Raw genomic sequence first — 12,069 nt, 5'->3', positions numbered from 1 at the left:
TAATCATGGGCTCTGGGTTGCAGTCAGGGCCTGAATTGGGCAGCGAGGAATAAGAAGGGGATGGGTGATATCTAGGTCTTTCTTCTGTGACACATGAGCAGGTCTGGGCTCCACTCCGAAAAAAGAGAGCAGGGAGGAAGCACTGGGGCTTCATCGTGTTGAACCATCAGTCATGCTGACTTTAGTAAAATACGTGGACCTTCAGGAAGGAGAAGGGACATAGAGGGCTTTGTAAAAGGTTGCCGGGGTTGGCTCAGCATGAGGACCCACGTTAGATCCTCAGCATCAGGTAAAATTCCAGATGTGGTGCACACCTGTAATCCTGGCACTGGGAGGCCGAGACAGGGGAGTCTCTCAGGCTCACTGAGCCCCACGGGAACCTGAGAGACTGGAATGGCTATGGTGAGCTAGCTGCTCTTTGCACAAGCACATTTTATGGGTTTATTCTGGTGACAAAATGAAACATGCACACTATAAACTTCCAGAAAATACAGAAAAATTTAAAACTTGAAATACCTTCAATCCCACTGACAGCAGACTTCCTTCTAGTCTTTTCTGAGTATATCCATAGGCCGCCATTTAATGATGTTTTTAACATGCTGTTTGTGCACTTTTATAGCCTGATTTTTATCTTAAAACGTTACAAAAAATATATATTCTAAAAACTAGAAATAATCCTATCTGGGGTATTATACTTAATGAATTATGGATATTTTGATTGCTTTCCTTTTAGCATTATTTTGATATTAGGAATTTACACAACTTTCCCCATATCTGATAATATGTTAATATATTTCTTAACTAATATGCTCTTTCTTAGCTAATATGCCTGACTATAAGGCATACTTTTTTTTTATTGTAGAAATCAGATAAAGAAAACTAAGGATGAAATCCTCTCAAGGTCTCGCCCTTCAGTTTATCAATATTTTTGTTTGTTAGACAATAGCTACTCATGTTTTGTTCTGTCTTGTTTATTTATTCATAACTGGCTATGTGTCCATATTCTTTTATCTAAAGCATTTTATAACATTCTTTCCTATCCAATTTAATACCATATTTTTTGTTTGATTTTTCATTTTTGTTTGTGACAGGGTCTCACCGGATAGCTCTGGCTTGGTAGGAACTCACAGATAACTGCCTGCCTCTGCCTCCTGAGTGTTGGGTTTAAAGATGTGTGCCCCTGGTCCTGCCCAGGATGTGGTGTGTTCCCTGTTAGAGTTACAAGAAACATTTGAAAGAAAAGTCAGCATTTAAGCGTGGCATAAAAACAAGCAGAGCTCAGATTTGGCCTGAGCATGCTGTCTTGAGTTTGTTATAGTGCAACCTCCCGACTTCACTGTCTGGCCCCCCCCGGGGGTGCATAGGGCACTGTGGTTCCTCTGAGTCAGAACTGGACCCTCCACAGGAGGAAGGGGGGGAGTCCTCTCTTCTGGTCCTCCCAAGGCCCTTCACTCTGCCCTGACCCACTGGAGGCCTCCAGCCCAGCCCTGATGGTCCCACCTGACAGCCACCCTCCCTTGTTCTTCAGTTTCTTTCCGCAGTGCGATGTGGTGAACTTCGGCTCCTGGTTCATCTTCGCCTTCCCTCTCATGCTGCTGTTCCTTCTGGTCGGCTGGATCTGGATCTCCTTCCTCTACGGTGGAATGAGCTGGAGGTATGAGGGACCTTCTTCTAGAGGGAGGATGGAAACGCCCAACTCCCTGCTGGGCCCCACTTGTTGCCCTCTGAACAAAGGAAAGGTGACTCTGGTTTCCAGGATGGCTTGGACCGGTGATGGCGTCGAACCAAGATGTAATCCTGCGCTCTGCTGTCAAGTTTATCTTTACGATTTCTTTCTGCTGTGTGTGTGTGTGTGTGTGTGTGTGTGTGTGTGTGTGTTGCACCATGTGTGTATCTCTGAGTGTGTGTTTGCATGTGTTTGGGGATAAGTGCATTTTCACACATGTGTTGAGAACTGAAGACATCAGGTGTCATTCTTTTTGTTCGTTTTGAAACAGAGTTTCTCTGTGTGACTTTAGAGCCTATCCTGGAACTTGCTCTGTAGACCAGGCTGGTCTTGAACTCACAGAGATCCACCTGCCTATGCCTCTGAGTGTTGGTACCTCCACTCCACCCCTCCCCTGGTGTTTGTTTTATGTTTTTATAGGGTCTCTCACTGGCCTGGAACTCACTAAATAGTGTAGACTGATTGGCCAGCAAACCCAGTCTCTACATCTGAGGGATTAAAAGCATGCAGCACCATGCTCAGCTTTGTGAGCTGGGGTTTTGGGGATCAGACCCAGGTCCTTGTGCTGACAAGGCAAGAACTTTACCAGCTGAGCCATCTCCCCAGCCCCTTGACAGTGACTCTTACTTTCCATTTATGAGTGTGACAAACACTGTGTCCTTGGGCTATCCTCCTCCCCCTGTCTCAATATGTAGCCCTCCTCCTGTCCCCGCTTGCTCAGTGCTGGAATGACAGTGTGTGGTGCCACAGGTGGCTGGAACCCATGAAAGTGGTGAGTCTATTTAGAGGGAAAGACTACGGAAGTGTGAGTCAGGTACTGTGAGGATGTAGGTTAGAGTCGTCAGGGAGGAATTGTGCAAGAGCTGAGCTGGAGGGTAGCCGGCGTGGCACAGTTATTCTGTAACCTAGTGACCTCCCCTCGTCTCCAGGCCTTGACTGGATGTCTGTGGAGTGGGACCAATAGGAGCTGAGGTGTAAACACTTTGAACAGAGAGAGGTGCCTATGGGATGCTCCTGGCGTCGGGCACTTTCAGAAGCCCAGGCTGAGAGCCAGCTCAACCAGGAAAACAGCCAGACTTAGCCACGTGGCTTGGGTCCTCATCTCACTCTGTGCAATTCTGAAGTCTGCCACCTTCCCATCTCGTAGATCTGTCCCCTGTGTGCTGGCCCTCTGACGGAGCAGTGGTCACTCCCTGGCTTAGGCTTTCTACCGCGGTGATGACCTCGTTACCAATTAGAGCTGATTTCTCAGGACTCCACACTCTCCTGCCCTGAAACCTCCTCTGCGGAACACACTAGCCCAGCATCTGCCAGTCCATCTTCTCCTGGCTGAAATATCGTTCAGACAACCCCCATTCCAGGGGCTGATGGAGTCTCTGATCCCCCCACCCCTGAACCCATATACGTTTCTGTTTGCATTCTTGTCCTCCAAGCTCTCACCAGAATGGGCTTGCTACACTCATCTTCTAGCATTTGAAGGCTTTTCTAGCCCAAAGCTTCAAAACTCTTCCCCATTCTTCCCATAAACCAGTTCCAAAGGCCCAAGAGCAGCGTGGTCAGGTTTATCACAGCGGAGGGGACAGGGGAGGTGGTTAAGAAGTTAAACCCTTGATCATCAAGCTGGTTCAGCTGGTAAAGGCTGCCAGCCTGAGTTCAATCCCCAGAACCCACACAGTAGGAAAGAACTGACTCCTGCAAGCTGTCCTCTGACCTCCACGTGTGTGCCAGGCTCCCATATATGCATAAATGAATAAACAAAAAAATGAAAATTTCAAGTAGAACGTAATCCCTTCTCCTGCCACCCTGTTCTAAGCTTGCCTGTTCTTCCCAGGGGCTGGAGGAAGAAGAAGTCTGAGATCAGAGCCGAGGCCGAGGACAAAGCTCGAGCTGTGATCCGAGAAGAGTTCCAGAACCTGGGGCCCATCAAGTACGAGCGAGTGTCGGGGTGTGAGTGAGCTGGCCTTTGAGGTTTCCGGGGCATTACTTCAAGCTTGGCCCTGGCTGAGTCCCCAGGTGCGCCTGAGGACCAGTGGCTGAGAGTGGTGGTGACAGAGGGGAGAAGGTGGCTCCTGCCTTGCCCTGGTGCTGGGGCAGATACCTTCAGGACCATTCAGCTCAGGCTGGATTTGGCTGGGCTTCTTCCCTGTCTTATCTAAGATACCTTTCTCCTTCTAGTACATGGGCTATCTGATGCCGCCTCCCAGAACTGTGCGCCTGTTTAATGTGTTTCCCATGGGATAAAAGCATGTAGGCTTCAGCAAGCTCAAGTTCAAGGAGTGGTCTGGCCATTATTTCCTATGTGCCTTAAGTCTCCATTTCATACTCTGTGAGCTAAACACACCGCTAGCTGCTTCTTCCAGACTTGGGGCGTCTATCTTTTTCAGCTCTGTGTACCCACTTCCCGTGTCTGGCCATGCCTCTCCCTGTGTATGCTCCTCTTGGCGTATCTGTCACATTCTGTGCGCGCTTGTCAGTATGTTTGTATGACTGTTTCTCTGTTCCCACCCCCATATTTTTATTTTTAGATAGGATCTCTCTATTATGTAGTTCTGTCCTTCCTGGAACTCTCTATACAGTCAAGCCTGACCTTAAGCTCAAAGGAATCTGCTTTCCTCTGCCTCCGGAGTGCATGGAATAAAAGTGTGCTCCATCACTCCTTGCTTGTCCCCCTTTTCTGCTTTTCTATCTTTCTTTTGCTTTTTTTCTGTCTGTAGGAACTTGACCAATTCCCCTTAACAATAAAAGCCTTTGGGGACCCTGGGCAGCTGTGAACTGCTTCCGTCCTGGGGCACCCTGTTTCCCTCTGGGATTCCCTGAGAGTGAATTGCCCTTCTCACCTGCAGTCCGAGCGCAGGATGCTGAGCGGGTTTGCTCTCTGCTCTGCAGGTTTGCTGAACAGGCCGTCTTTGTCTTGTTCTGTGCATTTGCCATCCTCCTCTTCTCCCGGGACCCGAAGTTCATCCCTGGCTGGGCCAGCCTCTTCAACCCTGGGTGAGATTCTGCAGACCCACAAGGCAGGGCTCGGTGTGGGGAGGATTCTGGGGTGGACCGCGTGGAGCTGGAGGGGCGGTACCTCCCAGAAGAGGTTCTGTGGATAACTCTGGATTCTCAGGTGATGAGCACTCATACAAAACTGGGTTCGAGCCCTAGCTCAGCCTTTATGAGCTACGTGACTCAGTGTGCCGTTTGCTCCCTAAGTGCCATTTGTTCGTCACTCTCCTGTGCCTGGGCACAGACTAGAGCAGGTGTGGACAGTCAAGGACCTGCAGCTTGGACTGGGTGCATTGAGAAAGTGAGTGGGCGGCACTGAGAAACGATGCAGAGGGGCATTGACTGTGACTCGCTCTGGAACACACTCGAATGTCCTCTGAGGCTGAAGCATGAGCAGACTCAACTGTTGGAGCTGGTGGGAAGGAAGGACAGCCACGGTGATGGGGAGGGTGGAGAAGCACCCGTCTCCAAGGCCCTTCTCAGCATGTTAAGTACGGGCCTTTCCCTGAGCGTAGCGGGCAGGTATTGGAGGGTAGGTGTGTGAAAGCTTGACTGTTTCTTGAAGCTAAATGTCTACAAGGAGAGTAGCTGGTGGAGAAGTGGCCACCTGTAAGAGTGTGAAATGGGCTGCCATCTCCCCTCCACAGGGTGACCCCACGGATTATCTCAGTACTTACATGTCCCCATTGTCCTCACGAGGCTCATCCCCATGACGGTGGCAGAAGAGTGCTCCACTTATGGTGGGCGATTGCCCCCCCCATCTTCATGGCAATTTCATATGCTCTTGTTTGGTGTGAGCTGCAAGAGTTAGCAATGACTTTGGGCTTCTTTGAACTAAGAGTCAGGAAAATCAGGGCTTAAAGCCCATTCTCTCCACAGACCACGGTCTGGCCTTAAGAGGGTCATTTTTTGCTTTGTGGACCACCCAAAACCTGCCCCGAAGGCCTTGTGTCTACCAAGTTTTCATAAAGACATAGCATGAGTCCTTAAAAGTGTGGAAGCCGGGTGTGGAGGAGCTGCGAGGCTGGAGGACCTGGACTTGGCTGGCGTGGACAGCGGTCACAGGCTGGTCAGCTGCCTGTGTCAGGAGGAACCAAGCAGAAGCTAGACACACATCTGCAGGGTGGTTCTTAGGGTCCAAGTTTAGGTGATTTATGTGTGCTCTACAGACCCCAATATTCTGTGCCTCTCAAATTTCCCTCTTTATAAAGTCCCTATTCTAGGTCCTTAGGTCAGGAGGGCAAGCTTTTGTCGGACAGCAGCAAAACACCCTAGGACATCCTGGGTAATGGCTTGGTGTTGGCTTGCCTTTCTTTCTTCCTTCCTTCCTTCCTTCCTTCCTTCCTTCCTTCCTTCCTTCCTTCTTTCCTTTCTTTTTTCTTTCTTTCTCTTTCTTTTTTCTCTTTGAGGGGGGCTGCCACCCAGCTTCCAAATAATCACACATGGAGACTTTTATTTATTTCACTTAAAATTGCCCAACCTTAGCTTGACTTGTTTCCTGCCAGCTTTTCTTAAATTATCCTGTCTATCTTTTACCCCTGGGTGTCTCCCTTTCTTTATTTCTGCGTACCTTTCTTTCTTACTCCGTTGCTGGTTGTGTAGCTGGGTAGCTGGCCCCTGGAGTCCCCCTCTCTTTCTCCTTTTGCTCCCTGATCTTCTCTTCCCACCTTTCCCCTCTTACTTGTTCTCTCTGCCTGGCAGCCCCGCCTACCCACCCTTTCCCCTGCCTGGCTATTGGCCGTTCAGCTCTATATTAGACCAATGAGATGTTTTAGACAGGCAAAGTAACACAGCTTCACAGAGTTAAACAAATGCAACATAAAAGAATGCAATACATCTTTGCATCATTAAAATACAAAGTCCACAGCATAAACAAATGTAACACATCTTCAATTAATATTCTACAACAGCTGGGGCCTACCTGGGTACAACACAGGATAGTGGTTCCGCAGGCCTCAGTGTCCCTTCCAACAGACCGCTCCCCATCTGCAGGTCCATGGCCTGGCAGGAGCCAGAGTCACACGCTGTGGCCTTCTCCCTGCAGGTTTGTTTCGGATGCTGTCACTGGTGTGGCCATTGTCATCATCCTGTTTTTCTTTCCATCCCAAAAGCCGTCACTCAGGTGGTGGTTTGACTTCAAAGGTAAGATGGTCACAGCTGGAGCCTTGGGCTTGATGCGGATTGGTCACGGGCTTGGGGATCAGGGATCACCTCTATAGGTCTGCTAACCACAAGACCAGTTTGCCGCCCCATCTGAGGACTTGGGACTGCTTGGGGAAGCTTCCAGGACAGACGTTAACAGCTACAGTCCCTGGGCAAGACCCAACAACTATGTTTTTGCTTTGTTTCTTCCCCACAACTCACAAGCTAAGGACCCTCGTCACATTTTCAAATGTTGGGAAAGAAATCCAAAAGGAAAAATATTTGCTGACAGATGGCTGTTAAATGGACTTCAGCTTCCAGGGTTTGTTAACAAAGCCTTTGCATTTTCTCAGAAAATCTTGGAATTTGTGTGGTTTTAGCGAGTATAAAGACAATGGCGATTTGATCTCTCGGCCCACAAAGCCAGCCATATTTACTTTCTGGTATTTTATAGAAAACTTCTCAAGGTAGGCATTGCATTCAGATACCTGAAAAGCCAGTCAGACAAACCTGATCTGTGTTTAAACTGAATGGCCACTGGGGAGACAAACATCCAGTGAGGGGTTTAAAAAGTCGTCATAAAGTCATAAAGTCAGGGTCTCCCGTCCCTCAGGTCTCCTTCCCCTCAGGGTCTCTCCCCCTTCAGGGTCTCCCTCCCCTCAGGGTCTCCCTCCCCTCAGGGTCTAAGAAGCAAAGAATTCAGATTTCTGCATGAAATCTCCCTAGTTTTAGATGTTGCCATATAATTCAAATTGCAAAGCCAACACGTGGGGCCATAACAGTAGCATGAAATCGCTTGCTATGATCAATCAGGTCCATGGAGTTACCATGTTCCCTCTGCAGAGGGCTGTAGGGATTTTGGAATGAGTGTGTGGCCAGGGTTGGGGACTCCATGCATGGCCATCCTTGGGCTATCAGGTGGCTTGCACAGATGTGACTGAGGCAATGTTTTGTAGTGGATCTCCACACTTTGAGTAGGCTCTCCATGGAGCCTTGGCAAGGAGCCACTGAGTTTCCATGGGAAGAAGTCACCTGATAAAGATCACAGACTTAGTTAAAAAGAGATAAGCTATAGAACCCAGAACACACGGTTACCACACCGACTGCCTTCCCTTCATGGGTCTCAGTGGCACGTTCATGTCTCTCTTTAACAGTCAGTCAGTATTGGCGTAGGGCCTCGTTAACTGGGCTCTGCGCTGTAGTTGATAGGCAGATGATGATGGCAATGGTGATTATGATGATGGTGCTGGTGCTGGTGATGATGGTGATGATGGTGATGGCATTGATGATGGTGCTGATGGTGATGATGGTGCTGGTGCTGATGGTGAGGACGATGATGATGGTGCTGATGGTGAGGACGATGATGCTGGTGCTGATGGTGAGGATGATGATGATGGTGCTGATGGTGAGGCCCATGGTGCTGGTGCTGATGGTGAGGATGATGGTGCTGGTGCTGATGGTGATGATGGTGCTGGTGCTGATGGTGAGGACGATGATGATGGTGCTGATGGTGAGGACGATGATGCTGGTGCTGATGGTGAGGATGATGATGATGGTGCTGATGGTGAGGCCCATGGTGCTGGTGCTGATGGTGAGGATGATGGTGCTGGTGCTGATGGTGAGGATGATGGTGCTGGTGCTGATGGTGAGGATGATGGTGCTGGTGCTGATGGTGAGGATGATGATGCTGGTGCTGATGGTGAGGACGATGGTGCTGGTGCTGATGGTGAGGATGATGGTGCTGGTGCTGATGGTGAGGATGATGATGATGGTGCTGATGGTGAGGATGATGATGATGGTGCTGATGGTGAGGACAATGGTGCTGGTGCTGATGGTGAGGACGATGGTGCTGGTGCTGATGGTGAGGATGATGGTGCTGGTGCTGATGGTGAGGACGATGGTGCTGGTGCTGATGGTGAGGACGATGGTGCTGGTGCTGATGGTGAGGACGATGGCGCTGGTGCTGATGGTGAGGATGATGGTGCTGGTGCTGATGGTGAGGACGATGGTGCTGGTGCTGATGGTGAGGATGATGGTGCTGGTGCTGATGGTGAGGACGATGGTGCTGGTGCTGATGGTGAGGATGATGGTGCTGGTGCTGATGGTGAGGATGATGGTGCTGGTGCTGATGGTGAGGACGATGGTGCTGGTGCTGATGGTGAGGATGATGGTGCTGGTGCTGATGGTGCTGATGGTGCTGGTGCTGATGGTGAGGACGATGGTGCTGGTGCTGATGGTGAGGATGATGGTGCTGGTGCTGATGGTGCTGATGGTGCTGGTGCTGATGGTGAGGACGATGGTGCTGGTGCTGATGGTGAGGACGATGGCGCTGGTGCTGATGGTGAGGATGATGGTGCTGGTGCTGATGGTGAGGACGATGGTGCTGGTGCTGATGGTGAGGATGATGATGCTGGTGCTGATGGTGAGGACGATGGTGCTGGTGCTGATGTTGAGGACGATGATGCTGGTGCTGATGGTGAGGACGATGATGCTGGTGCTGATGGTGAGGATGATGATGATGGTGCTGATGGTGAGGACAATGGTGCTGGTGCTGATGTGAGGACGATGGCGCTGGTGCTGATGGTGAGGATGATGATGCTGGTGCTGATGGTGAGGACAATGGTGCTGGTGCTGATGGTGAGGATGATGGTGCTGGTGCTGATGGTGAGGATGATGATGATGGTGCTGATGGTGAGGACGATGGTGCTGGTGCTGATGGTGAGGACAATGGTGCTGGTGCTGATGGTGAGGATGATGATGCTGGTGCTGATGGTGAGGATGATGATGATGGTGCTGATGGTGAGGACGATGGTGCTGGTGCTGATGGTGAGGACAATGGTGCTGGTGCTGATGGTGAGGACGATGGTGCTGGTGCTGATGGTGAGGATGATGATGCTGGTGCTGATGGTGAGGATGATGATGATGGTGCTGATGGTGAGGATGATGGTGCTGGTGCTGATGGTGAGGATGATGGTGCTGGTGCTGATGGTGATGATGGTGCTGGTGCTGATGGTGAGGACGATGGTGCTGGTGCTGATGGTGAGGATGATGGCGCTGGTGCTGATGGTGAGGACGATGGTGCTGGTGCTGATGGTGATGGTGATGGTGACAAGGATAGATCTTGTTTCCTCCCTGCCCAACCAGCTCCTCTTCCAAATGTCTCCCTAGCTTACTCAGCCGCATCATTCAGAGCTCTGCCCAAATGCTGCCTCCCCAGAGAAGCCCTCCCTGAATACACCATTGAAAATACCTCCTTCTCATCTCTCTGTTTTCTTACTTATTTGATATTTTTCATCTTTGATGTGCATTTATTTATTATCTTCCTTCCTTGGGGAAAGTCTGGCCTCCGTACATTCTCTGTGTCTGTGGCATCCGGAAAAGCATTAAGCGTGTGGTGGACCTTGGGATGTACTGGTCAGACGAAGACCTAGGGCTTGCTGTGGGTCGAGCCCCTCGCACTCCTGAGTCCTGGAAGGAAAATTTGCCATCCCATCTCAGAGATGAGGAAATCCAGACTCAGAGAAGTGGAGTCATTGGCCCAAGGCATCCAGCTTATGACAGGGATGCTAACTTGGTGTCCCAAATCTGGCTGTCACCTGCCTGTCCAGGTCGGGCCTGCAGAGCCCAGCCCACCTCCCTCCAGCCCCAGGGTCAGTTGTTTGCTGTCTGTCCATCTGCCCCACTGTCGCCACTGCTGCCGGTGCCACTTTCCAGGAAACGGTAGCCACCCCACAATGCCATGGCTCACAGACCCTGCAGTTTATTTTTCTCAATTTCCTTCCTCTTTTTGCCCTTTGTTTGTGAGAAAGGGCATTTTAAACCAAAAGGCCAAATCTACCACTTCTGGGTCCACAGTCCCCACAGACCCTGGGCTTACAGTTCCTGGGCCTCCTGGGCTGTAGTCTGGGACACAGGAGCTGTACAGAGACCCATCTCTTCTTAGAGAATGGGTATTCAGAACCAAGAGCCAAGCCACTTCTGGGTTCACACTCCCCACATTCAGCCACAGAGAAAAGCCTTTTCTCTTGTAAATGAGGACAAAAATAGGCCTTGGCCAGAAAGGCTGGTGGGACATTTAAACAGTGTCCAGCATGTGGAGAGTCTGGGTTCAGAGTAGTGAGGGCTGGGGTTTCTCCCTACAGCCCCATAAGCGGATGTTAAAAGCGGCCTGACTTGCCACAGAGATGAGGCTTCAAGGCTGCCCTCCCTCCCCACAGCCAAGCGACCCTGAGTGAGACCGGATCCCTTTCTCTACCTAGCTCCCAACTCGGAGACTGTGCCTCTGCTGAGCTGGAAGAAAGCCCAGGAGACAGTGCCCTGGAATATCATCCTTCTCCTGGGAGGTGGCTTCGCCATGGCCAAAGGCTGTGAGGTGAGAGCTGGGGTGACTTGGGGGCGGGGACTAGAGGAGGAGGCAGGATAACCAGCTAGGAGGAGTAGGGGGGCTGCAGAGAGGGAGGAGGGAGCTGCTGGTCCTGAGGACTGGGGGCTTGAGGTGAAAGCCTGGAGAAGCTGCTGTGGGCACAGGAGGAAGAGAGGCCTTGGGGAAGGAGGGGCCACTATGGCAAGGGAGGAGCCAGGGAATAAGGGAGGCTGTGGAAGAGAAGAGTGAGGGCTGCAGCCCAGGAGGCATGCATGCTGCAGCCCAGGCTCTGTGGGTGACTGTGGACCCAGGAGAAGTGGCATTCTGGACCTGCTGTTGAATAGTGTCTGGAGCTGGAAGGTGTGACCAGCCTCCAACTGCAGCTCCAAGGAACAAGCGAAGGGACAGTCTCTGTTCCTGTCCCCATTTTACAGACAGGAGACAAAGACAAGACGGGACCAATTGCTCATCCTGTTTGCTCAGCCGAGGGAAGGGAGCATATAAGAGAGTCCAGGCCGAGCACTTGCGAATTCGTTCCACCTCGGGCATTCAAAACCATTGCCAGCTCAGGGTGTCTCTGAGCTAAGGAAAGCTGAAAAGCCTTCTTACATGGTGTGGTGGTTTGAAAGAAAACGGCCCCCAAATGGAGTGGCACTATTGGGAGGTGTGGCCTTGTTGGAAGAAGTGTGCCACTATAGGGATGAACTTTGAGGTCTCTTTTCTCAAGCTTCACTCGGGGTGACAGTCAGTCAACTTCCTGTGGCCCTATGGCCTGCAATATGTAGAATCTCAGCCCCAGCACCATGTCTGCCCATACACCTCCATGCTCCCCTTCATGATCATAAAG

General features: G+C 50.8%; 1 protein-coding gene across 2 annotated transcripts in view; it reads left to right on the top strand.

The window, feature by feature from the left end:
- The window catches only part of Slc13a3 (solute carrier family 13 member 3), a 61,527-nt gene that overhangs the window by 38,352 nt on the left and 11,106 nt on the right, over window positions 1-12,069 (top strand). For both annotated transcript variants that reach the window (XM_075963061.1, XM_075963062.1), the window contains exons 6-10: window positions 1,529-1,654; window positions 3,558-3,653; window positions 4,613-4,717; window positions 6,762-6,859; window positions 11,119-11,231. In XM_075963061.1, coding sequence (XP_075819176.1) covers window positions 1,529-1,654; window positions 3,558-3,653; window positions 4,613-4,717; window positions 6,762-6,859; window positions 11,119-11,231 — 538 coding nt within the window. The remainder of the gene's footprint in view (window positions 1-1,528; window positions 1,655-3,557; window positions 3,654-4,612; window positions 4,718-6,761; window positions 6,860-11,118; window positions 11,232-12,069) is intronic.

Source organism: Microtus pennsylvanicus, chromosome 2, assembly GCF_037038515.1.
Source record: "Microtus pennsylvanicus isolate mMicPen1 chromosome 2, mMicPen1.hap1, whole genome shotgun sequence".
NCBI lineage: Eukaryota > Metazoa > Chordata > Mammalia > Rodentia > Cricetidae > Microtus > Microtus pennsylvanicus.
Note: the sequence above shows the minus strand (reverse complement) of the source record. Positions and strands in the feature narration are given on the sequence as shown.